The 26375-nt window shown below is 39.2% G+C and overlaps 1 protein-coding gene across 1 annotated transcript; it reads left to right on the plus strand.

Annotated features, from left to right (window-relative positions):
* Nucleotides 1-3315: 3315 nt before the first annotated feature.
* Nucleotides 3316-25912, plus strand: LOC127574102 (myosin light chain 1, cardiac muscle-like). Its single transcript, XM_052022774.1, has 7 exons — nucleotides 3316-3444; nucleotides 8046-8073; nucleotides 10095-10244; nucleotides 14324-14497; nucleotides 23052-23129; nucleotides 24687-24749; nucleotides 25722-25912. Exons 1-6 carry the CDS (start codon nucleotides 3316-3318, stop codon nucleotides 24713-24715), a joined length of 588 nt encoding a protein of 195 aa, XP_051878734.1. The 3' UTR covers nucleotides 24716-24749; nucleotides 25722-25912.
* The last annotated feature ends 463 nt before the right edge of the window (nucleotides 25913-26375 follow it).

Below are 26375 nucleotides of genomic sequence, written 5' to 3' on the forward strand. Positions count from 1 at the left end.
TGTCTTTGAGAGGACAAATGCCAGGTGCCTCCCAGGGGAAAGTCCAGAATTGGATTGAAGATATGGAACAGGCTATTTAAACAGCTTTCATCAGGCATGTCACAGACACCAAAGGAAGGGAAGAGGAGAGGAGGGGCATTTTGTGCCAGCATTTTGATGATTCCAGCAGCATTGGATGACTTTGGTGTGACATCATTTTGAGCTGAAAGAGACTTAACGCATTTTAGGTTTCCTGCTGTGAGGCATTAAGTATCGACAGTTCAATCACTGAAGCATGTTTTTCATCCACAGGATTTACCAAGACATTCACCCAATTTTCTGAATATTAATGTACCTTTGAACATTTTAGCCTTTGAGAAAACAGTCCTTCAGCGGACAAGTTTTAGAGAGTGGACGACACCAGGATTCAGCTCTCTTTTGCAATGTAATGGTTTTATGGGCTCTGGTGATCCTCAAAAGCTTTTCTTAATGATCCTTCTCCCTGTGTGAACCTAGACAATGTTGGTCGGCTATTCAACCAGGGACGATATTAGAGCTGACATTCTCCAGCTCTTTTTGTGGTCAAGACACAGGAATCACCCGATAGTGATTAGGACTGAGAACCATGGCTGGATTTTCACCATCTTTGGCCAGGAGTATTGAGTTTAATTATAGAATTCTAGTTGCTGAAATAGTTAACTTTGCAAAGGCCATAGAACTCATGGACTGAGCAGATCAGATATTTGCATATCACCTCTCTGGGGAGCCATTTAAATAAAGTTCTTTCTTATTTTCTCTGTTAATGTTGCAAGACATCATTAATTTCCTCTCTGGATGAATATTTAGCCAAAATTTAATACTAAAACATTTGCAATAACCACATCAGAGAATTGCTCCACAATTCAAAATCTGTACTGTTTATGGAGTACTTTGGTCTTTTAGGTGTTAAAATTGCTATTATTGGGTTAAAACATAGCTCTCAATGGGTTAAATGTCATTAAACAGTACGATGGTAAGTAACTATTAGATTTCACATGGGAAATCTGACCCAGTAACCGGAGACAAGGTAAGATAACTTTATCTTGCAGTAACTGTTCATGTTCATTGTTATTCCTGTTCCTATTCCTTTGATTTCAGCAGCAATCATTTCCAAGTTAAGGCCGATGGACCCTCCAATGAAGGAGAGTGAAGGGTAAATGACAGAAAGTCAAAATCTGACTGATGATTAACATCGATGGCAGGCTTCCAGAAAGACAGAGAAAAGCTCACAAAAAAACATAAGAACACATCAAAATTAGAGCAGGAGTAGGCTATCTGGTCCCTCAAGCCTGCCCTGCCATTCAATATGATCATGGCTGATCTAATCCAGCCCTCAATTCCTCTCCACCAGATTCACATACCCTCAATTCTCCAATCTTTCAAAAAATGTATCTACCTCCACTTTAAATCCTTCTAGTGATCTAGCCTCCACAACCCTTTGGTGTAAAGAATTTCAGAGATTCACCACCCTCTGCAAGAAGAAATCTCTATGCATCTCTGTTTTAAAAGACTGAAACTGTGTCCCCTTGTTTGAGACTCTCCCACTTGTGAAAACATGTCAACATCTACCCTGTTATACCCCTCTTAGGGTCTTATATGTTTCAGAAAGATCACCCCTAATTCTTCTCAACTCCAATGATGTGGTTCTATCCTGTGACCAAAAGATAGAATGCTGAAAATTTAATCTGATTATGCTGAAGTTCCAGCAAAATAGGATTGTGTCTAATATTTATTTTACATTATTGCACTATCATAAACTGCACTAACTGAACTACATGACACTGAACACATCCGTTGATAGTACATTTCTGTTTGATCAATATTTGGAACAGATTTCCTGTAGAGACCGTTATTATTGATTAATTCAAGTTATTTTCTTTCAGAAATTAATAATTTAAGACAGGACATGTAATAAGTATAACATGCTTCAAAAGAAGAGGTTGCTTTAGACGCATGGTTCCAGAGCTATATGCCACAGTTATTTTCTACACTAGATAAATTAATCTACTATAAACTAATTGGTAAAGATTGTTAAGATTAGTAATGTCTACATTATCATTGTATCGTGTAAATAGCCAGAATACAGAAGCTGAAGCAGATGGACTATGACCTTTTATTCTTCTGTGCATTTTACTGTAAAATAAAATAACTTTCATTTCAAACCTAAGTTCACCTTTTCCTTCAATCCACCATTAAAAGTTTGAATAAATATGCTTGCAAAAATCTCAGATATCCAAACAAAAAATCAAGGATGTGTTCCTGCTGCATCCCCAAGTGTGCTTTTCACCAAGTACGCAGAGTGCAATGTGAATCGACTCTTACAAAAATTGGGCCCATGTAAGGGAGCAGCTGGTGCTACGGAACCCAAGAAGGTGTTTACAGAACTAAATGTGCAACAGTCTTGGGTAAAGGCAGCAGCAGTTCACACATAGTCAGAGTCCATAAATTGCAATAAATTGAGCAGCAGTTTTTCCGGTATGATTTAAAGAAGAAATATTGATCAGTACATTAGCAGAACTTCCCATGTCTTCAAAACTACCTTGGAATCTTCAATCAGAAGTACTGGAATGAGCAACAAGTTTGAGTTTACAGCATAAAATCTGACGGTGCAGCACACCTGCAGTGTTGTACTGTTGATCCTGATTGCACGCTCAATTCTTGGAATAGGTCTTCAATCTTTTATTCAGAGGGTTGAAATTAATAATTATGCTAACACTCACCTTCTAGACTCATCTGCAAAGAATGTGAGGAGAGAATAGGACAATGTGGGGCAAGTAAAACAGGAACATTGGGAGAATAAAATGGGAACAGCATGGGATTAGTGTAAACGGGTGCTTAATAGTCAGCGTGAACGTGGTGGGCCAGTGGTTTCCATGGTGTATAACTCTGATATTAAAAACCAGAATAAATAAACAATATAAAACTACATTTTGAACAAAACTGCTTTTAAATGAGTGCCACCAAATCTAAAAGGATCTGAAGTTGTTGCTGGTGTAGCAAGAGAATCTGGACTGTGACTTTGTCACCTTTGTGATTTGTCGACTCAAAGTCTTTTCTACCTAAGGCTGATTGGTAACAATAGTAAGTTCAGCTGCTCTTAAATAGCAACAGATGCTTTTTCCATTTATAGTGAAGACTGTATTGTCAGGCCTGGAATGCAAGGAGAAATGATACTGTGGCATGCTTGAGAGAGCTGACGAGATAAAAGGCCTCTGTCCCAGACTTCGTGTCCCCATTCTCTTCTCAGCCTCTGTCCCTTCCCTTTGCTGTCCTGACATCTCTTTCTGACACCTAAACATGCCACCCAAGAAACTCGAACCCAAGAAAGAAGAACCAAAGAAGGAGGTGAAGAAACCTGAGCCGGAGGTGAAGAAACCTGAGCCGGAGGTTCCCAAGGAGCCTGAATTCGACCCCAAGACAGTTACTGTGAGTACATCTCCCCCATAAGGAAAGGGCAACTGATCACCTTCTGTCAGTGTATGGTTCAAAGTGCTGAATGACTTTTGAAAATAAGACAAACTTTGTCGTGGGAACAGCTCTACAAAATGGAAAAATTCACTACATTGAGCATCTGAAGTTATAAATAATGAAAGTTTTACTTAGAGGTTGTGGAGGGGGAGGGGCAGCAAGACCAAGCTGAGGCTTGTCAATGGGAACAAAGGTTTTGATGTCAAGGTCAGGAGCAGTAAGTGAACAGAGCTTCGAATGGAACAGTTTGTAGACAACAGATTTGGCATGTTGTAGTTTGGACTGTATAGTAGATATGGTGCAGTACCAGCAAACTAGAAGCTCAAATGCTGGCAAGGTGTGAAATTGAATTTAATAAACCTGGAAGGATTGTATCATATGGCTGCTGGATAGATAGTAAAAAGTGAATTGGATTAACCTTGGACTCTCCTCATTTAGCAAAAGATATATTGTGGACTGGCACCAGAAAGAAACAGAATTGCTGTTTCACCAGTGTAAGGAAAGTACTTTGCCACCTCTGCTCAATCTGGCCTACATGTGCTTCCACTTTGATATTATTCTACTGAATCTTAATTCCAATTAACCCGCCCTTTTAGCCACGCACTTGCAAAAACCAATGCTACCATTCACAAGGAAAGCTTAGTTTAACATTCTCAGGCCATGAATATGATATTATCATGTTTACCCCATAACCAGGAAGAAATTTATATAACTTATAATTGCAGGTGGAAACAAGAATAAGGATATTGGATGATTGTGCCTCATGATGGAAAGCTTAAAGCTATCAATTAGTGGTTCAGCTGCAAGATGAATAAAGAAATTGCAGATATAGAAATGGGGAATCTGGTAGTTAAAATGTGGGCTTTGAATTGAGGCTGAGCTCAGCTTGGAACAAGACATTGAGAAGGTAGAATGATAAAGTATCTTTACCTGGGAAGTCCTCAGGGTCAAGGTAACTTGCTTCCAATCCTGGAGGTGATTGATGGTGTGGGTGGGTATTTTGGGAGGTGGTGCACTCCTCTCACCATATTTGCTGGGTTGTGTGCTCCCAACAAATAGTTTCAAGGCCTTTGTACCTTCCTGGATGTTCCTCTCCATTTTGATCAATCACTGGCCACAAATTTCCACAAGTCAGTGAGGATGGTCAAAGAGTGGGGGTTAATTTTTTACCTATTGCATGTTTTACCTTCTCTGGGATTTTGACGTTGACACTGTGTACCTGAAGTGGATAAATAACAAGTTCACTCTTCTGCTTGAGAAGCGGGGAATTATTAAAAATGAGAGATCTGGTTTTACTTTACCCATGAACCTTGGTCTTAATGTACAAGTGTAACACCTCCATTTCCTGCAGAAGAATGAAATAATCAAATGTGCCTATTCTTGTAAGTAGCGCCTTTTATGTAGTTAAACATCCAAATTCACTTCAGAGGAACATTTTCAAACAAATTTTTTTACTCAGCCATGAAAAGATATCTTAGGGCAAGTCATAGAGTCATACAGGAAGCCAAGTACTTTCAGGGAACCATGGACTTGTACTCCTAGGTCCCTCTGTTCTACAACACTCCCCAATTCACTTTGAATGTCCTACCCTCATTTGCCTTTCCAAAATGCAACACCTCTCACTTATCCAAATTAAAATCCATTTGTCATTCCTCAGCCCACTTACCCAGCTGATCAAGGTCCCTCTGTAAATCCTGATAACCATCTTCACTGTCAATGACACCACCTATCTTAGTGTCATCTGCAAGTGACCAAAAGTTTGGCCAAAGTACTTGGTTTAAGGCCACCTCAAAGGAAGGCAGAAAGATAGAACGATGGAGAGGGTTAGAGAGTGAATTGCAGAGCCAATGCTCTGCTTAGCTGGAAAACTTCCCTAATTACTAGTGCGGTGTTTGTTGCATCTGTTCTGACAAAGCTACTTTCCATACCAGTGTTTCTGATACATAATCTTTTTTGAACAACTGCAAATTCCTCCTGCTGTAATTGACAAAGCTCCTGCTACGTCCAATATCTTTCCTAAACTTGCACCCTCACGGCTCCCCCTCTCTCCAAGAACCATGATAGAGTCCCTCCTATCTTCCACCCTACCAGTCTCCATATTCAAAGCCCTTCCTTAAATTATAGCACCTTCCCGTGCAACTGCAAAAAATGCAACACCTGAATTTTCCCTCCCTCTTCCTAATATCCAGGGTCTCAGACAGTTCCTCCAGGTGGAACTGAGATTTATTTGATTTCTTTCAATATAACATACTGTACTCACTGATCACAATGTAGGGGATGAAACACAAATTGAACTGTTTTCTTTGAATGTCTAATTTCAACCAGTGAGCATGACCCTAAACTTCCAGTCATCTCTAACTTTAATCTCCATACCCCCTCCCCCTCCCCAACCCCGTCCCTTCCCCTTCCAATCTCTCTGTTCTGGGTTACCAACATGGCTTCAACAAAGCCCTGTGTAAACCTTATCTTATTTTCTTATTATCTTATCTTGTCTGTGTAAACCACCTTATCTTTATGTTCGATATCTTACGCTTTCTGAACTAAGTCAACAATTTCAGACAATAATCCTACTATTCTCATTTACACCACATTTAAACCATTTGAAAGGTTATTGATCTTGCACATTAACTACTTCAATGTCCATAGGATAACCTGATCTGTTGAGTATTTCCAGCATTATATTTTTATTTCTGCTTTCCAATAATTCAGAGTATTTTGTGTTTGTCCTGTTTTGTTCCTTTGCTTGTTTCATTTACATCCATTTTCATCTTGCACAGTTATCCCCTTTTGTCATCTAATTTCTCCTGCTTTACCTTGGCATTTTCCTCCCTTTCCTTCTTTTCATGCTTTTATATTTTTTTAAAATCTGTAACATGTTGCATTCTTCAAGTCTGTTAAAAAATCAATGACCTGAAATGTTACTGTGATCCTCCCTCCAAACCTGCTGCCTGACCTGTTAAGTATTACCAACATTTTATGTTTTATTTCAAATTTCCAGCATTCACAATATTTTGATTTTGCAAACATAGCTGGCAGAGGGGAATGACTTTGAAGTTAGGATTAAAGTTGAATACAAGTCCTGGTAATGAAAGATCAACCAATCAATTATTTCAATGAAGAACAGTTCCTGCCAGTATATATAAAAATGCAACAACCATTCTGCTTAAAGAAAGACACAGAAACATTCCAGATATTGAGCATTCATTCTGTGAAGAAGCATTTCCTGATGTGTCCTTAAATAAAACAGTAGAAGTTTGAATTGATGACTCCTGTCCTACTCTCATAATTTAAAGTGATAAAACAATCAACTTGTTTGACTAGTTCTCAAACTTCCATAATAAAAGCCTCCATTCCAGGCTGCAAAGTCTAAGTTCCTTCTGCCTTTCCTTGTAACTCTGACCCTGGCACTAGGGGTCAGCTCTGTGGATTCTCTGTGTGCTGCTTGATTATGGCTCTGTTTCTTGTTGAATCTATATCCATAAAGCATAAAGGACCAAGGCACCATAGAGCAAAATATTACATGATAAATTTTGGAGAATGAGTCATGCTGCACAGAAGACATTCCAATATTTTCTCAGGACATAGAAGGAGGCCATTCAGCCCATTAAGTGTATGCCAGTTTTCAGAGCAATCCCATCAATTCCATCCCCTCCATCTCTCACATGCCCATCAACTCCACCCTAATTCTCCTACCACCCACCTATTCTGGGGTGATTGACAGTAGCCAAATAACCCATGAACCTGCACATCTTTGGGGTGTGGAAGGAAATCGGAGCAGCAGGCAGAAACACATGTAGTCATAGGACAAACCTGTAAATTCCACAATGATAGCACCAGGGGTCAGGACTGAACCACAGTTGCTGGTGCTGTGAGGCAGCAGCATTATCTACTCTGCCACCATTGTCACCTGAGTGTCAGACTGCCAAAATGTAATCAAGAAGTTAAAAAGGGATTATGGCACCACTTGACAAAAAACAAGGGAGTTTTGCCCATGTACTCGCAAACATTTATTCCATTAACCAACATCACCAAAATGGTCTGTTCAGTTAGTTATCTTACTGGTTCTTGGGAAGTTACACAAATTGGTTACTGTGCTTCCCTTTGCTCCAACATTAACTAAATTTCTAAGACTACTCTTTTGGCCGTATAGGAAATCTTGATGTTTCACAAGTTATTTCTTTATAATTTTTGTTTTTCTATTATTGGTGACTCTGTCTTTTAGCTACCAGAGTCCTAACATCTCCCTTCCTACATTTTCCTATCTTTCCTCTTTTATGATGCCCCCCCCAAAAAAAAGCTATCTCTCTGAACAAACTTTTTGTCTCTCCTTATAGCTCTTTATATGACTGTACAACAAATATTGTTTGATGATGCTCCTGTAATGTCCCTTGAGATGTCTTATTTTATTTGAAGCACTATATAAATACAGTTTATTTCCAATTAGAGACACAAATATTTCAGTACTGTTGTGTATTCTTAATCATTTTTAAAATAAATAATTATTTTACTTTTTTTTAAGTTAAAACTTTTACCTAACACAAGTATTCCTTCCTTTCCAGCTTGAATTCACTCCTGATCAGATTGAAGGTGAGTGTCCTGACATCATTGACACTGCATGTGCTCAGCATCGTTACAGAAGGAAGAAAATATCAAAAATCTATTCATGGCATCATAGAATATTACAGCAAACATGGAAGTCATTGACCCATCAAACCAGTGCTGCCAATTTGTAAAAGTTATCCAGTTGTTCCCATTCCCTCCTCTTTACCCAACACTCACAATAGCCTCCACAACAATAATTTATTGAAAATTACTACTGCATTTGCTTCCACCTTTCAGGCAGTGCATTCCAATCAAAACTACCAGTTATACTTAAATATGCTTTGTAAGGTTATTTCTGGATGATTTAATAATCACACATCTGTGTCTTCTGGTTACGGATTTGGACGCAATATATGAAGTTTCAAGTTATGACCTAGAACGTAGAACGGAGTACAACACAGGCACGGGGTCTTCATCCCACCATGTCTGGGACAACCATGATGCCAATCTAAACTAATCCCAACTGCTTGCACATGGTCTGTATCTCTCTATTCCAGCCTGTTCATGTGTCTGTCTAAATGCCTCTTAAATGTTGCTATCATATCAGCTTCTACCATTTCTCCTGGCAGTGTGTTCCAGGCACCTATCACTCTCTGTGTAAAAAAAACTTGCCTTGCACATCTTGTTTAAACTTTCCCCCACTCACCTTAAAGCTATTGTATATCCTTTAGCATTTGACATTTCCACCATGAGAAAAGGACTCTAACTATCTACCCCTATCTATGCCTTTCAGAATTTTATATACTTCTGTCAGGTCACGCCTCAGCTTCCGACAATCCAGAGAAAACAATCCAGGTTTGTCTGACCTCTTCTGCACCCTCTCCAAAGCCTCCACATCCTTCCTATTATTGTAGAAACCAAAACTGCACACAATACTCCAAATGTGCCCTAACTAAAGTCTTATATAGCTACAACATGACTTCCCAACTTTTATACTCAATGCCCCAACCAATGAAGGCAAGAATGCCGTATGCCTTCTTAAACACCCTATCCACTTGTGTTACCATTTTCAGGGAGCAATGGATTTGCACCCTAAGATCCCTCTGTACATCAGTGAACCGAAGGATTCTGCTATTTTCTGTAGACTTTCCTCTTGCATTTGATTTCCCAAAATGCAACACCTCACGTTTGTCGAGATTAAATTCCCTCTGCCGTTTCGCCACCCATACTTCCAACTGATCTATGTCCTGCTATATCTTTTGCAATTTTCCTCAATATCCACAGCTCCACTGATCTTCGTGTCTTTTGCAAACTTACTAATCAGATCATCTACATTTTCATCCAGATCATTCATACATATATCAGACACAACAGAGGTGCCAGCACTGATTCTTGTGGAACACCCCTGGTCACAGACCTCCAGTCAGAGAAACATCCCCACCACCACTACCCTCTCTGTCTTGTATGACCAAGCCAATTTTGTATCCAATTTACCAAATCACTGTGGATCTCATGTGGCTTAATCTTCTGGACCAGCCTACCATGAGGGATTTTACAGTGGGTTGTATGACTCCACCTGCAATTTTCAGGTACAAATGCACATGTCCTTTCCCCACTGGTAATCATGTGGAATTGTGAGATTATAGCAGGGAAGCCACATTACCTCTGTGCCTTTTACCAGTGCCGCAAATTCTTCCACAGGCATTAATGCTCCACTGATACAGCATGCAGACTCAGGCACACAGCTGAGGTCTACTGATTCATTTGCAGTGAGACTCACTCATTTTGTATTTAATACGTTTCCATATCTTATTTCTGAAACTAAACACTGAAACAAATCAACTCATAATTAAAATGGGTCACTTGTCTGCATCAGTCAACAAGAAGCATATAGACTGGGAATGGGCACACTTTAGACAATGATTTGCCATATAGTCACTGTAAAAACTAAAAAAAAGAACTTGGAATCAACAGCATCCTGCATCAGCCTGATTAAGGTGGGGAGAAAATTCAAATAAAGCACAGAAAGTCCCTACGTTCATTCTCAGACTGTTTCCTTCTTTCAGATTTCAAGGAAGCATTCACCCTGTTTGATAGAACACCCAACTTAGAGATGAAGATTACTTATGGCCAGTGTGGTGATGTCATGCGTGCCCTGGGTCAGAACCCAACCAATGCAGAGGTCATGAAGGTCTTAGGAAGACCCAAACAAGAAGGTAAGTGTTTGAAGATAATGGAAAAATGAAAAGAGTAAATTAACGAGGAGGCAATCAGGCACCGTCCCATGGACCCTTTATGAGTTAAAAAGAATGTATTCTTATGATGTGGGTATGTGTGTTACAAAACCAGTACTTATTGTCTATCCGTTGTTAGAAGAAGGCAGTGCCTGTTTCTTGAATCACTGTATAATGAAGGGAATTCCTACAAAGCTATTTAGAGACTGGTATACAGACAATGCTTTACTATTCTTCACAAAGTTATAAAATCTTTTCCTGCATTAAATCCCATAACTACATACTCTCAAACCTAATTTAGGTATGAGTGAGGGAGTATGAGAAATCATAGACAATCAGTTACATGTCAGAAAGGTATATTTATAGACATTCCTCTAGTGATTAAACATCAGTGTTCTAACCATGAGCCAGATTCCTCAGTTAATGTTATAGTATGAGCGTTATAGACACTGTTCTATATCAGTTAAATGTCAGTGATATAGTCTAAGCAATTATAGACATATTCCTACCTTAGTTAAATGTCAGTGATATAATCTGAGTATTTATAGACATCCTGCTTCCTCAGTTCAATGTCAGTTCTGTACAGTGAGCATTTATAGATATCCTGCCTCCTCAGTTAAATGTCAAAGATACACATAAGTGATGTTTTCCTTTATTAGCCATGGGAGAGAATATAAAAACACAGAGGTTAATCTAGAACTCTATACATTAGTTATTCCACAGTCTGAATAATGTGTACAGTTCTGGTCACAGGAAGGATGTGATTGCACTGGAGACAGTGCAGAGGAGATTTGCGAGGCTGTTGCCAGGACCGGAAAATTGTTGCTATGAAGAGAGATTGGATATGCTGGTGTTTTTATTTTTTGGAACGGGGATGCTGAAGGGAGAGGTACATAAGATTGTGAGGGCCTAGATTGAGTAAATAGAGGGGTCAAAAGCAAGAAGCATGAATTTAAAGCAATTGGTAGAAGGGTTGGGGGGAGCTGCAGGAATTTTTTTTTGCTTGTGGAGGGTAGGTGTCTGGAACACACTGATAGAAAGGGTGGTTAAGGCAGAAACCCATGTACATTTAATAAGTGCTTGAAGATGTGTACTTGATTAATGACTTGCAGACCTATGGACGCAGCTGGATATCTCTTTATTGAGCGGCACAGACAAGATGGGCCAAAGGGCCTCACTCTGTTTTGGAAATTTTCTTTCATTTCAATAGTGATTTCTATAATTTATCAACATCCTGGTTCCTCAGTTAAAGGTCACTGACACAGTATGAGCAATTCTAGACCTCCTGGTTCCTCAGCTGAATGTAATGTATATAATATGATATGAACATTTATAGACCCTGCTTCTTAATGACAGTAATATAGTTTGAGCATTTATACACATTATCTTACCTCAGTTAAATGTAGTAATATTGTATGAGGATTTTAGCTAAATGTCAATGATATAATATCTTTACAGGTGTTCTCCTACCTTATTTAAATGTCAATGATAAAAATAAGCACTCAGAATATAATAACAGAGCATCCAAAGCCCTCGGAGGCAGAGAATTCCAAAAACCCACCATCTTTCTGAAAACAAGATCCTCATCTCTGTTGAAAATGGTGAAGGGGACTAGTTATTGGGGGTTTGTTGGTGCTTAGATTGGGGCAGAGAGAGAGAGAGAGAGAGAGAAAGGAGGGAAGGAGAAGGAGGGGGAAGAGCAAGAGAGGGAGAGGGACAAATGTCTGGAGAATTCACTGGGAAGGAAACGCTCTTAGGGAAGAACATGTGGAGACACATATTGTGGAAATAAAAGACTTCAGGGAATGCACCTGGAGAGATCCCAAAGACAGGGAAATACTGTGAGAGAGCAGGAAGAGATTGCAAAGATGCAGAGATTGCAGGTGAAATATCATGGGGTGGGATAGATCATGGAGGGGAAATAAGACTCACGGCTGAATATGGAAGCTATTTTCTCTATTCAGTTGCCACATTTCCTTTGCAACTTGACTTGCAAGTCAACTCCAATTTAAACATAATAATAATCAACCACTTTTTCAAAAGTGAATTACTAGGTCAGCCCCAAACTCACCAGGGTTAAAAGTTAAGTAGACAAATGTGTGGCAGGTTGGAGTTCACATTTATTTAAGTTTAATTTTAACCTCTAAATCTCTGCCACCTGTCTTGGGAGTTGGTGAGAAATTAATCACAGAGTGCCTGTACCACAGAGATTCATCAGTACCTTCCCAAACCATTTCAGAAGTTCAGGTGAAGATGTGAATTGCTATAAAAACATGCATAAATTATCACACAGGTCCAAAGGACAGCCTGTATTTAGCTCCCAGAACATTCCTCTACATTGGCAATTAGCTGCCTGCATACACAGGTCATCTCCCATGGAATCTGGAGCAGGTCCCAACAGAGGGAGGTTACTTGATGATTTTGGGTTGAGAGGCTGGAGGCCTAGTGTTCTTTCTTTCTTTTTCAATCTTTTTATTAGTTTTCAAATTAATACAGATTAATATATAACATCAATGTTTGTACATGTAATACAAAGAGATCGGGAGAACAATCATGGCATGGATAATCATAAAAAACAATAAAGTATATTAAAAAATCTGTATATCCAATGCCTAGTGTTCAAATACCATATCAATGATTGGGATGAAGGGACCATGTGTAATATATTCAAGTTTGTTGATGACAGAAAGCAGTGTAAGCAGTGAGGAGGATGCAGAGAGATTTCAGTGGGATATAAACAGGCTAAGAGCCAGGACATGACAGATGGTCTATAATGTGAGAAAATCTGAACTCATTCACTTTAATAAAAATAGTATAAAAGCAGAATATTTTTTAAACGATTGAAAGGTGTTAGTGTTTAGATAAAACTGGATGTCCTTATTAACAAATTATTGAAATTTAACACACAGGCATAGCAAGCAGTTAGGGAGGCAAACAGTATGTTGGTCTTTATTGCAAGAGGATGTGAGTACAAGACTGAAGTCATCTTACTCCAAGCATGTAGCCCCTAAGAAATCACAGCTGGAATATTGTGTACAGATTAGGCTTCCAAATCTAAGGAAACATACATTTACAATTAATTTATTCTTGCAATAGGGGATTGTCCAATGACGAGAAAGTAACTAGAAAGGGCCTATACTCTCTGGAGTTTTGAAGAATTTTCCTTTGAAACATAAAAAATTCTTACAGGGCTTGACATGGTAGATGCAGAGATGATATTTCTCCTGGCTGGAGTTTCTGGAACCAAAGATCATGGTCTCAAAATAAAGGGTCAGCCATTTTAGACAAAAGAAGAATATGATTCAGCTGGAGGGCAGCGAACCTTTGGAATGCTCAACCCAAGAGGGCCATGAAGACTCAGTTGCTGAGAATATTCAAGACAGAAATCAATTGTTGGAATTTTGAATCTTAGCACAAGAAAGTGATGCTAAGGAGAAGGTCAGCCATTATCTTACTGAATGAAAAAGCAGGCAGGAGGAGCTAAATGGCCTTCTATTTAAGTGCATTTACAGTTGATGTGAAAAACAAAACACTTCAAATTTGAAATAAAAATGAAATGATGCAAATACTCACCAGGTCCGTCAGCTCCTTTGGAAGGAAAAAGACAATTAACACTTCACAGGTCAATGGCCTTTCAATTAGAATTGGGAAAATCTAGAAAACAGACATGTTTAAATTAAAGAGAAAGGAAGGGATGGAGAAAACAAAGGGAATGAATGTGATAGGGTGAAGACCAAGAGAAAATGGATGACCCAGACTGGCGTTGATTTAAGGAGGTGATGAAGACTTGTTCAGGACAGCTAATCTGTCTGAAGGGGGTATAAATAGAGGGAGAATAGAGAAACAAAACAGAAGCCATAGTGCAATAGGTAATTGACCTAATTCTCTATCTAAAGATACTGTCTGACCTGTTGAGTATTCCCAGTATTTTATGTTTTAATTACAGTGGAAGCCATTGTCCAGCATACAGATATAAAAATTCATGAATTCTTCCTGCAATGTTGCATCAAGTTACAGTGGATGTCATTTGTAAGATAATTTTATCTTCATTTATTTTCTAGATATGAATACCAAGATGCTGGACTTTGACACCTTTCTGCCAATGCATCAACATATCTGCAAGGTTAAGGACCAAGGAACATTTGAAGACTTTGTTGAAGGTCTGAGAGTATTTGATAAAGAAGGAAATGGCACAGTAATGGGAGCTGAACTTCGACATGTCTTAGCCACATTGGGTATGTATTTTAGGACTAAGCGATAAAAGGTGCCGAATGTGTAACTTCAAAGGCATTTATCACACTGAGGTTAGGAGGGAGCAAATTAACATGGCTTGCCACCAGCCTAAAGGCAGTTGTCCATTTTTTTTGTTTTTCTTTGCCTATTTTCTTTTGCTTCCTTAAAACAAAATTACCAAACTTCTATTCAATTGTATATCAAACCCACCGAACCATTGCTTTGGACTTGCTGGATTTTGGTTTTGTTTTAGATTTATGCAGTATTTTTGTTGAAATTCTAACGTGAGAGAAGCTGAAACTATTGAAGAAAACATGCACCACAGAAATACCTGAGATTCACTTTAGTGGTCTCATTCACAGAGCTGGCAGCCCCAGCTCATGGACCAAATGTTTCGGTTGATGTAGCAGGTGCTTCTAGTCTCAGGAGCTGGTGCTCTTAGTTTGCTGAGCTAGTGTTTCAATTCTCCCAAACTGGTGTTTCTGGTTAATTGACCTGGAGTTCCCAGTTTGTTTAGTTGGTGTTTCTGGTTAATTAATTACATGCTATGACACAGAAAGAGGCCATTCATCCCATTGAATCCATGCCAGTTTCCAGTAGAGCAATCCCATTAGTCCCATTCTCCATCTCCTTATTTTCCTGTAGCCCTGCAACTTATCCTCTCTCACATACCCATCAACTCTCCTTTGATTCTTTTTGCTATTTAATTATATTAAGGGGTAATCTTACAGCAAACAATTAATCTACCAGCATATGTTTGGGAGGTGGGAGGAAGCCAGAAAAACCTTGCAGAACCTGTATGGAGGGAGAAAAAAAGACCTACTGCCATGTTAATAGGGAGAACATGCAAAAGTGACAGAGACTGCACACTAGGTCAAGTTTGAACCAGAGTTCCTGGAGTTGTGAAGCAATAGCACCAACTGCTCACCACTGTGCTGTCCCTGAGCTGCTGTTCTGGTTGCTTGAGCAGCTGTTGATGGTTGATGGAGCAAGTGTCTGGTTTATTGAGCTTGTCATGCCGAATGTTCTCTTATATTAGATTCACACCACTAACAACTGGTGAGAGGTAATACTTTGTTCAAACACTTAATTACAAAGTCTCACAGCTTGAACCAGTATACTACAAAGTGATCATTCTCGGTCAGACTTGTCCTCCCCATGTTTGTCTGAGTCCCAGACTCAGGGTCTCTCCTCAGAGTGTGGGCCCAAGGGTCTCTCTGCAATCCCAGGTTCTCGTGCTGTTCCCAGATTCATTAAGGAATTAAACCCTGTTTCCAAGACCCATTTCCCACCTATTCCTTCTGTTCTCCTCCAATGAGATGGCACCACATCAATAGGCCAGTACAAGTATGATGTTTTTCTTGCATCTCTATCCTGTTGCAGCTGGACTATTGACTGCCACAGTATCACCACCATTTTCCGCTTCACCATTTATTGGTACTGAGCCAATCAGGTACAGAGGAGCGTGAAATTGATTGCTCCTGACAGTTCATGCATAGATGCATTCCCAATGTGGATTCCATGACCAAGTCTCATCACTTAGGTATTTTGCAGTTTTAAACTAGGCATCTAGTTATGTCTTATATCCATAGTAACTTCCAGCTCTTCTGTCCGCCATCGAGGCTTTGGATGTAATTGGAGATGTCATAGTGTGGACCTGTTGTTTCTTATCTCACTACAACCAGATGGCCACTTCTCACTTTGAGTCTGAGTAAAACGAGCTAACTCCCCAATTTATCACTTCTGTTCAACAAAGTCGAGAAAATGTTATAATGCGATATTGCCCCTTATCTCACATCGGACTAATTCAACCTGTGATTCACTCCTACAATTAAATCACTATCAATCTCCTTGCTTATATATTTTTTTAGCATTCTCAAATAATGTCACAAACTGTTAGCTATCATTGTATACATCAACCTTCAAGTCCCTGTACACACTGTACATTCTTCTATTCTTAGATGGCTTACCATAACCTGGTAATTCTGGTTGATTGAGCTGATAGTTCTGGTTAATGGAGCTGGTGGTTTCTATTCAAAGAACTGATGTTTCTGGTTAATTGAGCTGGTGTCTTTGACTGGTTGGCGTGTCTGGTTGATGAATCTAGTGCATGAAGCTGATGTCACTAGTTGATTGCGGCAATCTCAATCCACACTGATGTACTATCCCCAATTCTTTGTGTTCTAACCTTGTTCTCTAAACTTCTGTATGAGACTTTATCAAACACTTTTTGGAAATCCATTTATACCACATCAACTGGCGTATCCTCCTCTACTGTACTGGATACATCTTAAATGAACTCCAATAGTCAAGCATGGTTTATCTTTCACAGATCCATGCTGACATTGCTCAAACATTGTTATTTCCCAAGTACTTTAGTATTACATCCATTTTTGCAGTTTGCAGCATTTTCCCAAATCCCTATGTCAGGTTAACATGCCAGTAGTTCTTTGTTTCCTCAGTCTATCCTCCCTAGAGTGGTGAACTCACATATGTTGTCCTTCAATCTGCAGAAACCATTCCAGAATCTATACAGTTTTGAAAGATGATAAACAGAGCATCCACTATCTCCATAGCAACTTCCTTTAAAACTGTGGGATGTAGATTATGAGACGCTTGGGATTTATTAGTGTTCAATCTCATTAACCTCTTACTTAGTGGTGAAGGCAATACTGATGTTGCAGTTATAATGCTTCCTTAAATGATTTCCAATGTGGGGGAGCACTAGTTCATCAGTGATTTGAAGCAGCACATAGTTTGCCTTACCCTTGTTGACTTGGATTTAAAGAATTGATAATATTATGCAACAGATGATAATATTATTGGCCTATTAAACTTCTGCTAACTCTTTAAAAGAACGATCCACCTAGTCTATTGCCCCTGCTCTTTCTCTGTAGCCATTTATCTAGTTCCCTTTAGAAATCTACTATCAAATGTGTTCTCAGATAGTGCTTTTCAGACCACAACAATTTGCTGCATGAGAATAAAAGCCTCATGTCACCTAGTTTATTTGCCTATCAGCTAAATTCTGCCATTGCAAACAGTTTCTCCTTACTTATGCTATTAAAATGGTTCATGATATCAAGCACCCCTATCAAGTCTCCTCTTAATCATCTCTGTTCTAAGGAACTCTTACTTCTCCAGTTAATCCATAAAATTTAAGTCCTTCATTTCTGACACCATTTTTCTACATCTCTGTTAAGCATTTAGCAACAATCCTGAGGTGTGGTGCTCAGAAATGGACACAATGCTCCAGCTGAGGCCTAACTGGTGTTTTATAGATTAGATTTTTAGACTCATCATAACAATTTTGTTTTTGTACTTTACGTTTGTTTAATAAAGCCAGTTGACATTCTTCTCTGCTTGTTCAAACATGATCAAAGGTTTGTATTGATCGCTCTCTGTTCTTGCATCTCCTTTAAAATTGCACTGTTTAATGTATTTTGCTACTCATTCTTCCTACCTCTAGCATCTGCCATCTGTTGGCTCATTTCAATACTCTATTTATATCTTCCTGAAGTTTGTTGCTATTCTCCACATTACATACTTTATTTTCAAGCTTTGTTTCATGTGCAGGCTTTGAAATGGTGCCACATATATTGAAAGCCAGATTATGAATGTGTAGAAGAATGAACAGTAGTTCTAATTGCTGGGGAACAACACTGCATACTTCTTCAAGTTGGAAAATCAACTGTTAATTTATACTCTCTGCCTTTTTGTCCTTTTTTATCCACAGTACCACTGCTCTTTTAATCCCATGCACTTTTTTTTGCTTAAAAGTCTATTATGTGATACTTTTGGAAACTACATTTAAAATTCCAATCACTGTATCTTCATCAATCCAACTCCATTGCTTCAACAAAAAACTTAGTGAAGGTGGTCAGACATAATCTACCTTTAACAAACTTTCATCCATTAGTCCTTAATTTTTCACAGGCGAAACCATTATTTTCTTAGGTTTTTGCCTCCAAAACTTTACCACTGACATGAGGTTAGCCCATCTCCCCTTCCTTGGAAGGAGTCGATAATTTGCAATCCTAAAGAGTCACGAAAGTTACATCAATCTAATCAGCTCATTTCACTGGTGCCAGTATTCAATCCATTTTACCCCGTCCCATATATCCTTTTATTTTGCTCCTTTTTAAATCATTATTGAATTCACTTCCAAATAACTATATAGGCCAAGCACCAATGATTACAATTTAAGAAGATGCGATGTAGCTTTATTTGTGAATGGATGAGCTGAAACAAGCTAAAAGTTTATAATAAAAATGAAAGGAGTTAAAACCAGCCCAAAGGTTATCTCCTGATGAGATTCGTGTATTTAAGAAGCTTAGTCGCACAGAATCCAACACAATGGAAGATGTTAGACCTGCATGGGCCATCTCAATCACTTGACTGAAGCCGAGGTTAATAGTTTTCCTCGCCTACATCTGCAGACTAGTCTGGTAGAAAAAGTCACAATACATTTTCTCAGAGGTTCATAAAGGAGCTAGATAACATCAGCCTGTGTATGACTTGCTTATTTAAGGAAGCATCCTGCTACCTTCTGTCTGGTATCTTGCTTAGCTGCTAGAAAGCAGGATGAATTTGCCATCAATAAGAATGGTTTCTGGAAACAAAACTAAGTCTCTGGAAGTATGCTAATTCTTTGCCTTTGTGGGTTAAAACTGGCCATGTTTGCCTATGTGTTCTCCTTACTCTGAGTGCTATTATATAAGAACACATGTGGAATATAGACTTAGAACAGATACAGAAAGACTTCTACATGGAAAGGCTGAACAAATGTTTGGAATAACTTGGCAAGTAAGGTAATAGATGAACGCTATAGGGTACTCAAAGGAAAATTATTGACATGGTTAGAATGGATCTCAATTGCTTTTCTTATCCTTGGTCTTTCTTCTGAAAGAGATCCTATTGAGAACAAGATTATAGTAAGGAGTTAGCACTGTGGTAGAGTCAGGCTCTGCCACAGTGAGAGATTAACCCAAACTGGGCGTTGTTCCAGGTTTACAAGGGTATGTCTATTCCTGGTTGATCTGAGAATTTAGCTCATTCAGAAAATTCCCCAATATGGAAGAACAGCATCACTGCAACAACTTGCCCTTGAATGGATTAAAAGGGCTGTCCCTTTACTTGCACCTGCCTGGGACATCTGCCAATTTAATGCGGGGGGGGGGGGGAGGAGGGACAATGGCTGTTTCGGGTATTAAGTCAGAGTATCTAAAATGGATACATATCACAGCACACATGAAGACAAGATGTCCTCCAACATCATTGACAGTGGCCTGAAGATATATTAATGACTGGTTTGACCTTTGTAAATATATGATAAACAGCAAAGGGCCGAGCTACCAGAAACAGTGATAGCAATTATCATTCCTTTTCACCTCTATCTTGCATATTATTGGTTAGTATATGAGAGCATTAATACTTCTGGTAATGAGGAAATGCCATTAGGTTCAACAAGCCTGTGTCTTTTTCATTGTTCACTCTCACCATACTGCTTATCACCGGAAGCTACAACAATTTTATTTCAGGAACAGACTCAAAGGTCATTCCTGGTAGTAACTATCCTCAGCAATATTTCCCACAACTCGAACAACTTTTTTTTATTGAAAGAAACACAAGACGTTTATGTAGCAGCCTGGCAGGCATTCCTCCAAACAACTACTAAACTGATCATTCATCTCATGTTTGCTGGTGGAGTGTTCCATTAATAAATGATGCAACCATAACTGCTCTCCAAAAGTAATTCACAGTATGTTTTTTCATTAATTCTTGAGATGTGGGTACATCTGGGGAAGCTGCATTTATTGCCCATCCTCTCACCCTTTAGAATGTTATAGTGAGCTTTCCTCTTGAACTGCTGCAGTCCATGTTGTGAGGGTGCTTACTGCCATAGTGCTGATGAAAATGAAACTTCCAGGACTTTAACCCAGTGGAGATGTCTAAGTTTAAATCAGAATAGGTGAGACTCAGAGGTGATGGTGTCCCCTTTCACTGTAAAAAGTCAGACGTTCAGGAAATAATGTCAAAGAATTGTCTCCTAATATTTAATTGATGTTTAACACTTAAAGTATTTTTTTATATATTTGTAAGTCATTGCAGTTAAATGGGAAGTAATAATATCAGAGGAACATAAAGACATCCAAGTTCTCTTGAAATAGCAATCTATTTTAACTTTAGACAAAAGATTCTGCAGATGCTGGAATCTGGAGCAACACACACAAAACGCTGGAGGAACTCAGCAGGTCAGGCAGCATCTATGGAGGGAAATAAACAGTCGACGTTTTGGATCGAGACTCTTCATCAGGACTGGAAAGGAAGAGGGCAGAAGCCAGAAATAAGAAGGTTGGGGGAGGGGGAGGAGCATAGGCTGGCAGGTGATAGGTGAGTCCAGATGAGAGGGGAAACTTTAACTTTGGTTTTGCAAACCCTGAAATGTTTTTAAATGACCCAAGGATGAGACAATGCACCGTGCAAATAAAAATTGCAAGGGGAATTTTAACTTGGTGCGGCTTTCTACATTCAGATCAAAGTTAAATGACATCTTTGGACCCTCTATATATATTTAAAGGAGGAGTCATTGGCTTCAGGGAGATGTTCTTCTTGCCTGCTCAAGGAAGTAGGTGGAAGAATAAAATGGAGGAAATTAGAATCGTGGGTGGTTGAGTCACCCAGTTTTAATTGCACACTTGCCCCTTGAGTTTCAGCTCATGACTCTACTACAGAGGACATCACAGCAGAATCTAGTCGTCTCATCAACTTGATGTCCACAGATGCCTGCACATTCTAATAAGGCTCATTGGAGGGTGACCAGGAGTAAGAACCTAGCTAACATTTCTCTCCCCAGCAAAAAGCTGCAGTAAGTTACAGCAACCCATCCCCTGCTGAGAGACAGCTGGCTCAGCAGACACAGCTTACTCTGTGAACACTTGAAATGTTCAGAAGATTAATAGTGCATGTTAACATTGTGGGAGCAAAGATATTTGCACACCAGCATCACTGTCTGCAATATTAATTTGCTGATGGTTCATGTGTCAGCTCAATCAGCCAGCACAAATAATATATAATAAACCCATTAAAACTATCCTATTATTATCAGCCTAACACAAATAAGTGAATTGTCAAGTAGTGTTTAAATGTATTCTTCTTTCACCTCTCACACTCCTCAGTCAATGAATGAGGTACAATCACAGCTGTAACACAGGTAGATGCAGCAATCAATTTGTACACAGAAAAGACTCACAAACAGCAAATAAAAGACTGACAATTAATCTGTGTTGCCTTCTTACTGTTGTAGTTGCAGGAGAAATATTAGTAAAGGCACAAGTGAACTCCCAGCTGTTTCTTGAAGATTACATAAGGTATTTTTAATTCAACAGAAAAGGCAGATGGTACCTCATCAAAAAGTCAGTACATCTGAATGTCCCTCCCCGTTGTACAAAACGTCATCCCAGAGTATGTATTCATGTCCATACCATCCTTTTACTAAGCAATTTTAGCTTTTCAGAAGAAAATGAATCCCAACATTTTGTTCAAAGACTTTAGTTATATTTCAGCTGTAGTTGGTGTGACAGGAGGAATGCAATCAAATATTTGGACAAACATTTGGTGTAACTCCACCAGAGCACCCTGAACTAGGAAGGGGGCTGGATGAACTGAGTTTTGCCAACTCTGAGTTATTTGGTAAACCATGAAAGGAGCCTGTCTTTTGCAAGACTAATGATATCAGGTGACATCCTCAGAAGGAATAACTCCATACACAGTCAGTGGGTCCCCCACCAAGAATGGAGGGTAGGTCAGCTTGTGCCCTTTGGAAGAAGGTGAGACGTGAGTAGTAGAGGTTGAAGGGAAAGGAGGAACTCAGTAGTTTCCTTGGAAGTATGGAGATGGTAGGCATGGGCTGGGTGGGGTTGGGGGAGGGAGATTAGTCTGGATCACATATGCTGATACCAAATATAAATAAATGCTACTGATGAAATATTTTCTCATTGATTCCATAACTTCTGCTGAAATGCATCAGTGGAATCAATTAAGGTGCAATTGTTGTGATTGGGACCTGCTGACTTTTGGAACTATAAGTAGAAACCCTGGTAAAGATCCTACCTTCCTTTCTTTGCCTTATCCAGCCAAATGAATTCAGTTCAACTCAAACATTTGTCATCCTGCGCTCAGATTCTCTCTGCAGAATGGCAAGTTTTTTTTTTCCCATTTATTAAATTAGTTCTTGGGATGTGGACAAACTTTGCATTAATTGCCCATCTCTGATTGCCCAGAGTAATTTGCTAACCCACCTAAAAGAGCAGCTTAGGTTCAATCACTGGGACCACATGCAGCCAAACTGATCCCCTCAACTCTTGCTGCACCCACTGTGAGGTATGCCTGCATGACATTTACCATCATCTCTGGCCCAGCAACATGGAGTAGAGGGGAGAAAATGCGAGATGATTAAAAGTGATCATGATGGACTTGGAGTCTGCAGCTATTACGCCCAATAAGGGCTTACCCTTGTTCCTTGTGCTGATGACACTATTCAAATTTTATCAACAGGTGAAAAGATGACAGAGGATGAAGTAGAGCAACTGTTGGCTGGTCAAGAAGATGCGAATGGATGCATTAACTATGAAGGCAAGTTATTAACATCAACGTCAAGAGTAGGGTTCTATAGGACAGAGAGAATGGGCTTTGTTGTAATAAGCCATACTGGTCTTGTAAATCCCTTGTTGACACAAATGCAGTTTATGTTGAGTGTACTCCACTTGGCCCCATCATTTCAAAACAAAGTGGCATTCAAGTGGCTTTTGGATAGGCACATAAATATGCAAGGATGGGGGAATATGTATCACCTGCAGGCAGAAGGGATTTAGTTTAATTTGGCATCATGCTCGGCACAGACATCGTGGGCTGAAGGGCCTGTTCTATTGCTGTACTGTTCTATGATGAAGTGGTAAATGCCTCCCAGGTTTCCTGTCCTGATTGGTATCCTGTTACTCCTGTTGGGAAGTACGTGTGTTTGGATGCTGGGTGGTAGTTAAAATTGGATTTTCTTGAGAAGTTCTTTCACTGCTGAATACCCACTGATACTGACACTGTTCCCCCACCACCCCCACCCAACCAATCTCTCCAACCGTTCTGGTTTGCATGAGAAATATAACCCCTTGGTTTAACAATAAGGTGGTTGAGTATGTGGTCATGGAAGGTTAGAACAACAAAATAATTAAATATCTAGGTGGAAAATGTTGAGTAGGCAAAGGCAGTACAGTAGCAGTTTGCTTCAATTGGCAGTAATAAATTATTCATAGCTACACACAAATCTTTACAGACAGCCTGTATATTCATTTATATTCATGGTTTAGTTGGTACAATTCTTTCATCTTTGAACCTGTGTTTGAATCCAGCTGAGTTTGATGAGATATCAGCCTCTTTTGACAGCTGTCCATAATGCTCCTTTGTGAACTGAATTTTCCCAGCTCCAGAAGGATGAGGCACATCTCTCAGCAGCAGAGATAATTCATTCCCTCTCAGAGATGAGATGTGGAGAAACTATTCAGCTTTTCAGATTGATTCAGTAGGAACTCTGCCATTTTGGTTGAGGCAGGGTTAAAGAATCCTACATTTATCCTGTGCTGTTCCTGACCCAGAGCAATATTCAGTCACCAATATTCCATTCTTAGGGCCAAACTACATCAGCTGACCAATAAATCTAGAGTCCAGTCCAAAGTATACTTAGTAGCTTTAAAGCCCCACTCATACTATGAACAGAAAGTTTGTTCAACATGATAATCTGATAGTTATATTTGTTAAAAGATAAATATTCAACAGGACACATTACTCTTTGAACAATGCTATGGAATCTTTTGTATCTATGCATTCAGAGTACAGCAGAGTACTCCTTTGGCTTCAGTTCAATACTATCTACCAGTTAATTTGGTTCCTTGGGTTCATACAGAATCCAATGCCAGCCTTACTAGACCTCAGGGTCCTTTTGGAGACAAATATTTGTCTATTGAATCCTGTGCTTTGCCAATGATTTAAACTCTGCAGCCTAATCTCAATGCTGAAATTCCATCAAAATGGATAAAAGTAGGGATAAATTAGATACTAACAAGTTAATGAATGTTGTTATCACAACTCTTCCACATTTAACAATTTCAAATAATTTTTCTCTTTGTTTTTTTTTCATAGCCTTTGTAAAACACATCATGGCTGGCTGAAAACTGGGAGCTGTTGAAGAATATGTTTCCTTTGGTGAGAAGACTGCTCATTATAATCTGTTTTCTGTTGACATTGTTTGTTAATCAAATTAGGTGATTCAATTGACATTCAATGTTACTGAGACCTGATATATTGTTGGAGTCCTTCATTGGCTGATGGGAGTTGGTTGCTTCCAACAACTCTCAACAAGGCTACTAATGCAGGAAGAAGTAGGGCTGGGTGGATGGTCCATCCTGGCTTTCTCCAGAAGCACCTTCCTCCATAAAAGCCTGTCCTCAGAAAATTCAGTACACTCCAGGTGATATAAAGAAATGGTGAGAGAGCTGAAAACAGCAAAGGCAATGGAACCAGAAAGGTCTTGGTTGTAAAGCCGAAGACGTACCAAGTCAAACAGTTCCACACGATATCTAACCAATAATGTGGGAAATTGCCCTTAATATTCTTTCTGAAAAATGCAGTCAGATCAGATCCAGGTGCCCTTTTAATTAACTATCAATCATCAGCAAAGTGATAGAAAGTGCCTTTGACAATGCTATCAAGTGGCACTTAATCCCCAGATCTCATTGCAAACTTGGTCCAAAAATGGGCCAAAGAGCTGAATTCCAGAGATAAGGTGAGTATGACTGCACATGACATCAAGGCAACATTTGACTAAATGGCAGTGTGAAACCCCAACAAAACTGAAGTCAAAGGAAAAAAAATCCACTGGTTGGAGTTATACCATGAAAAAAGGAAGATGATTATGGTTGTTGGAAGCCAATCATCTCTGGCCAGCATATTTCTGCAGGATAGGGTTGGCAATATACTACTTCAAAATTAAGAGACAAGTAGTGCATTGATTTGTTGTGAGCAAGTTGTGTTGTGAGAGGTGTTTATTTTGTCTCTTCAGGAAGTATCCTGGTGAGACAAAATAACCCAGAAGTGCCCATGTTGTGTGTTTCTAAATTATCCCTTTGTTTTTCTTGCCTTTATACTTTATCGCCTTTCTGTTTGTTTTATTTCAAGACTTCTCCAGCCTTGTCCTCCCTTTCGACTGACAGGACATTCATCCTTTGAGCCCTTATTGATCTCAACAGCCCTGAAATTCCATTGAACACTTATATCCGTGAAATATCTTGTGAACTGAAACCTTTCTGTAAAACTGTCAGTAACTAATATCAAGGATTTCCTTGTATTGCCTAAAAGTCATTGTTTTCTGTATAATAAAATTACCCTTTCAAGTGATTAAAGGAAATATTTTGTTACATTCATTTATATTTTTCCTAATATCTCTCCTGAGATCACAATTATAGAGGAGGAGAATGATTTGACCCTTCATAATTCTTTCCTATGACATCCAATTTTTGCTTAAATATTTCCAGTGTTCTTGCACTCACTGCACTATCTGGAAAGGTTTACTTACACTCGCTCAGTTTACTGACCAAAGATCTAAGCTTGCACTTAGTCTGTCTACAGTCAGTTACTCACTGGCTTACTTTTAATGTGGATTTTACCCTTGTTTTTCTTATATATTCCCACAAATTCAATTCCTTTTGGAGAGGAAGTCAATTTTCTTCCTGTTTGCTCTCTGGCTAGTCAGATATATTCATTATCTCATTGTCTGAAGCAGGCACAGGAAGTGACCATGGAGGGCATGGGCTCCACCAGTAATAATGAAAC

Source organism: Pristis pectinata, chromosome 9, assembly GCF_009764475.1.
Source record: "Pristis pectinata isolate sPriPec2 chromosome 9, sPriPec2.1.pri, whole genome shotgun sequence".
Lineage (NCBI taxonomy): Eukaryota > Metazoa > Chordata > Chondrichthyes > Rhinopristiformes > Pristidae > Pristis > Pristis pectinata.

What these genes read in the sequence shown, in the direction of transcription:
- LOC127574102 (XM_052022774.1), top strand. Translation starts at nt 3,316, where the DNA reads ATGCCACCCAAGAAACTCGAACCCAAGAAAGAAGAACCAAAGAAGGAG. An exon ending in TCGACCCCAAGACAGTTACT is followed by an intron (nt 3,445 to 8,045) that starts GTGAGTACATCT and finishes CTTCCTTTCCAG; the next exon opens with CTTGAATTCACTCCTGATCA. An exon ending in ACATGTCTTAGCCACATTGG is followed by an intron (nt 14,498 to 23,051) that starts GTATGTATTTTA and finishes TTTTATCAACAG; the next exon opens with GTGAAAAGATGACAGAGGAT.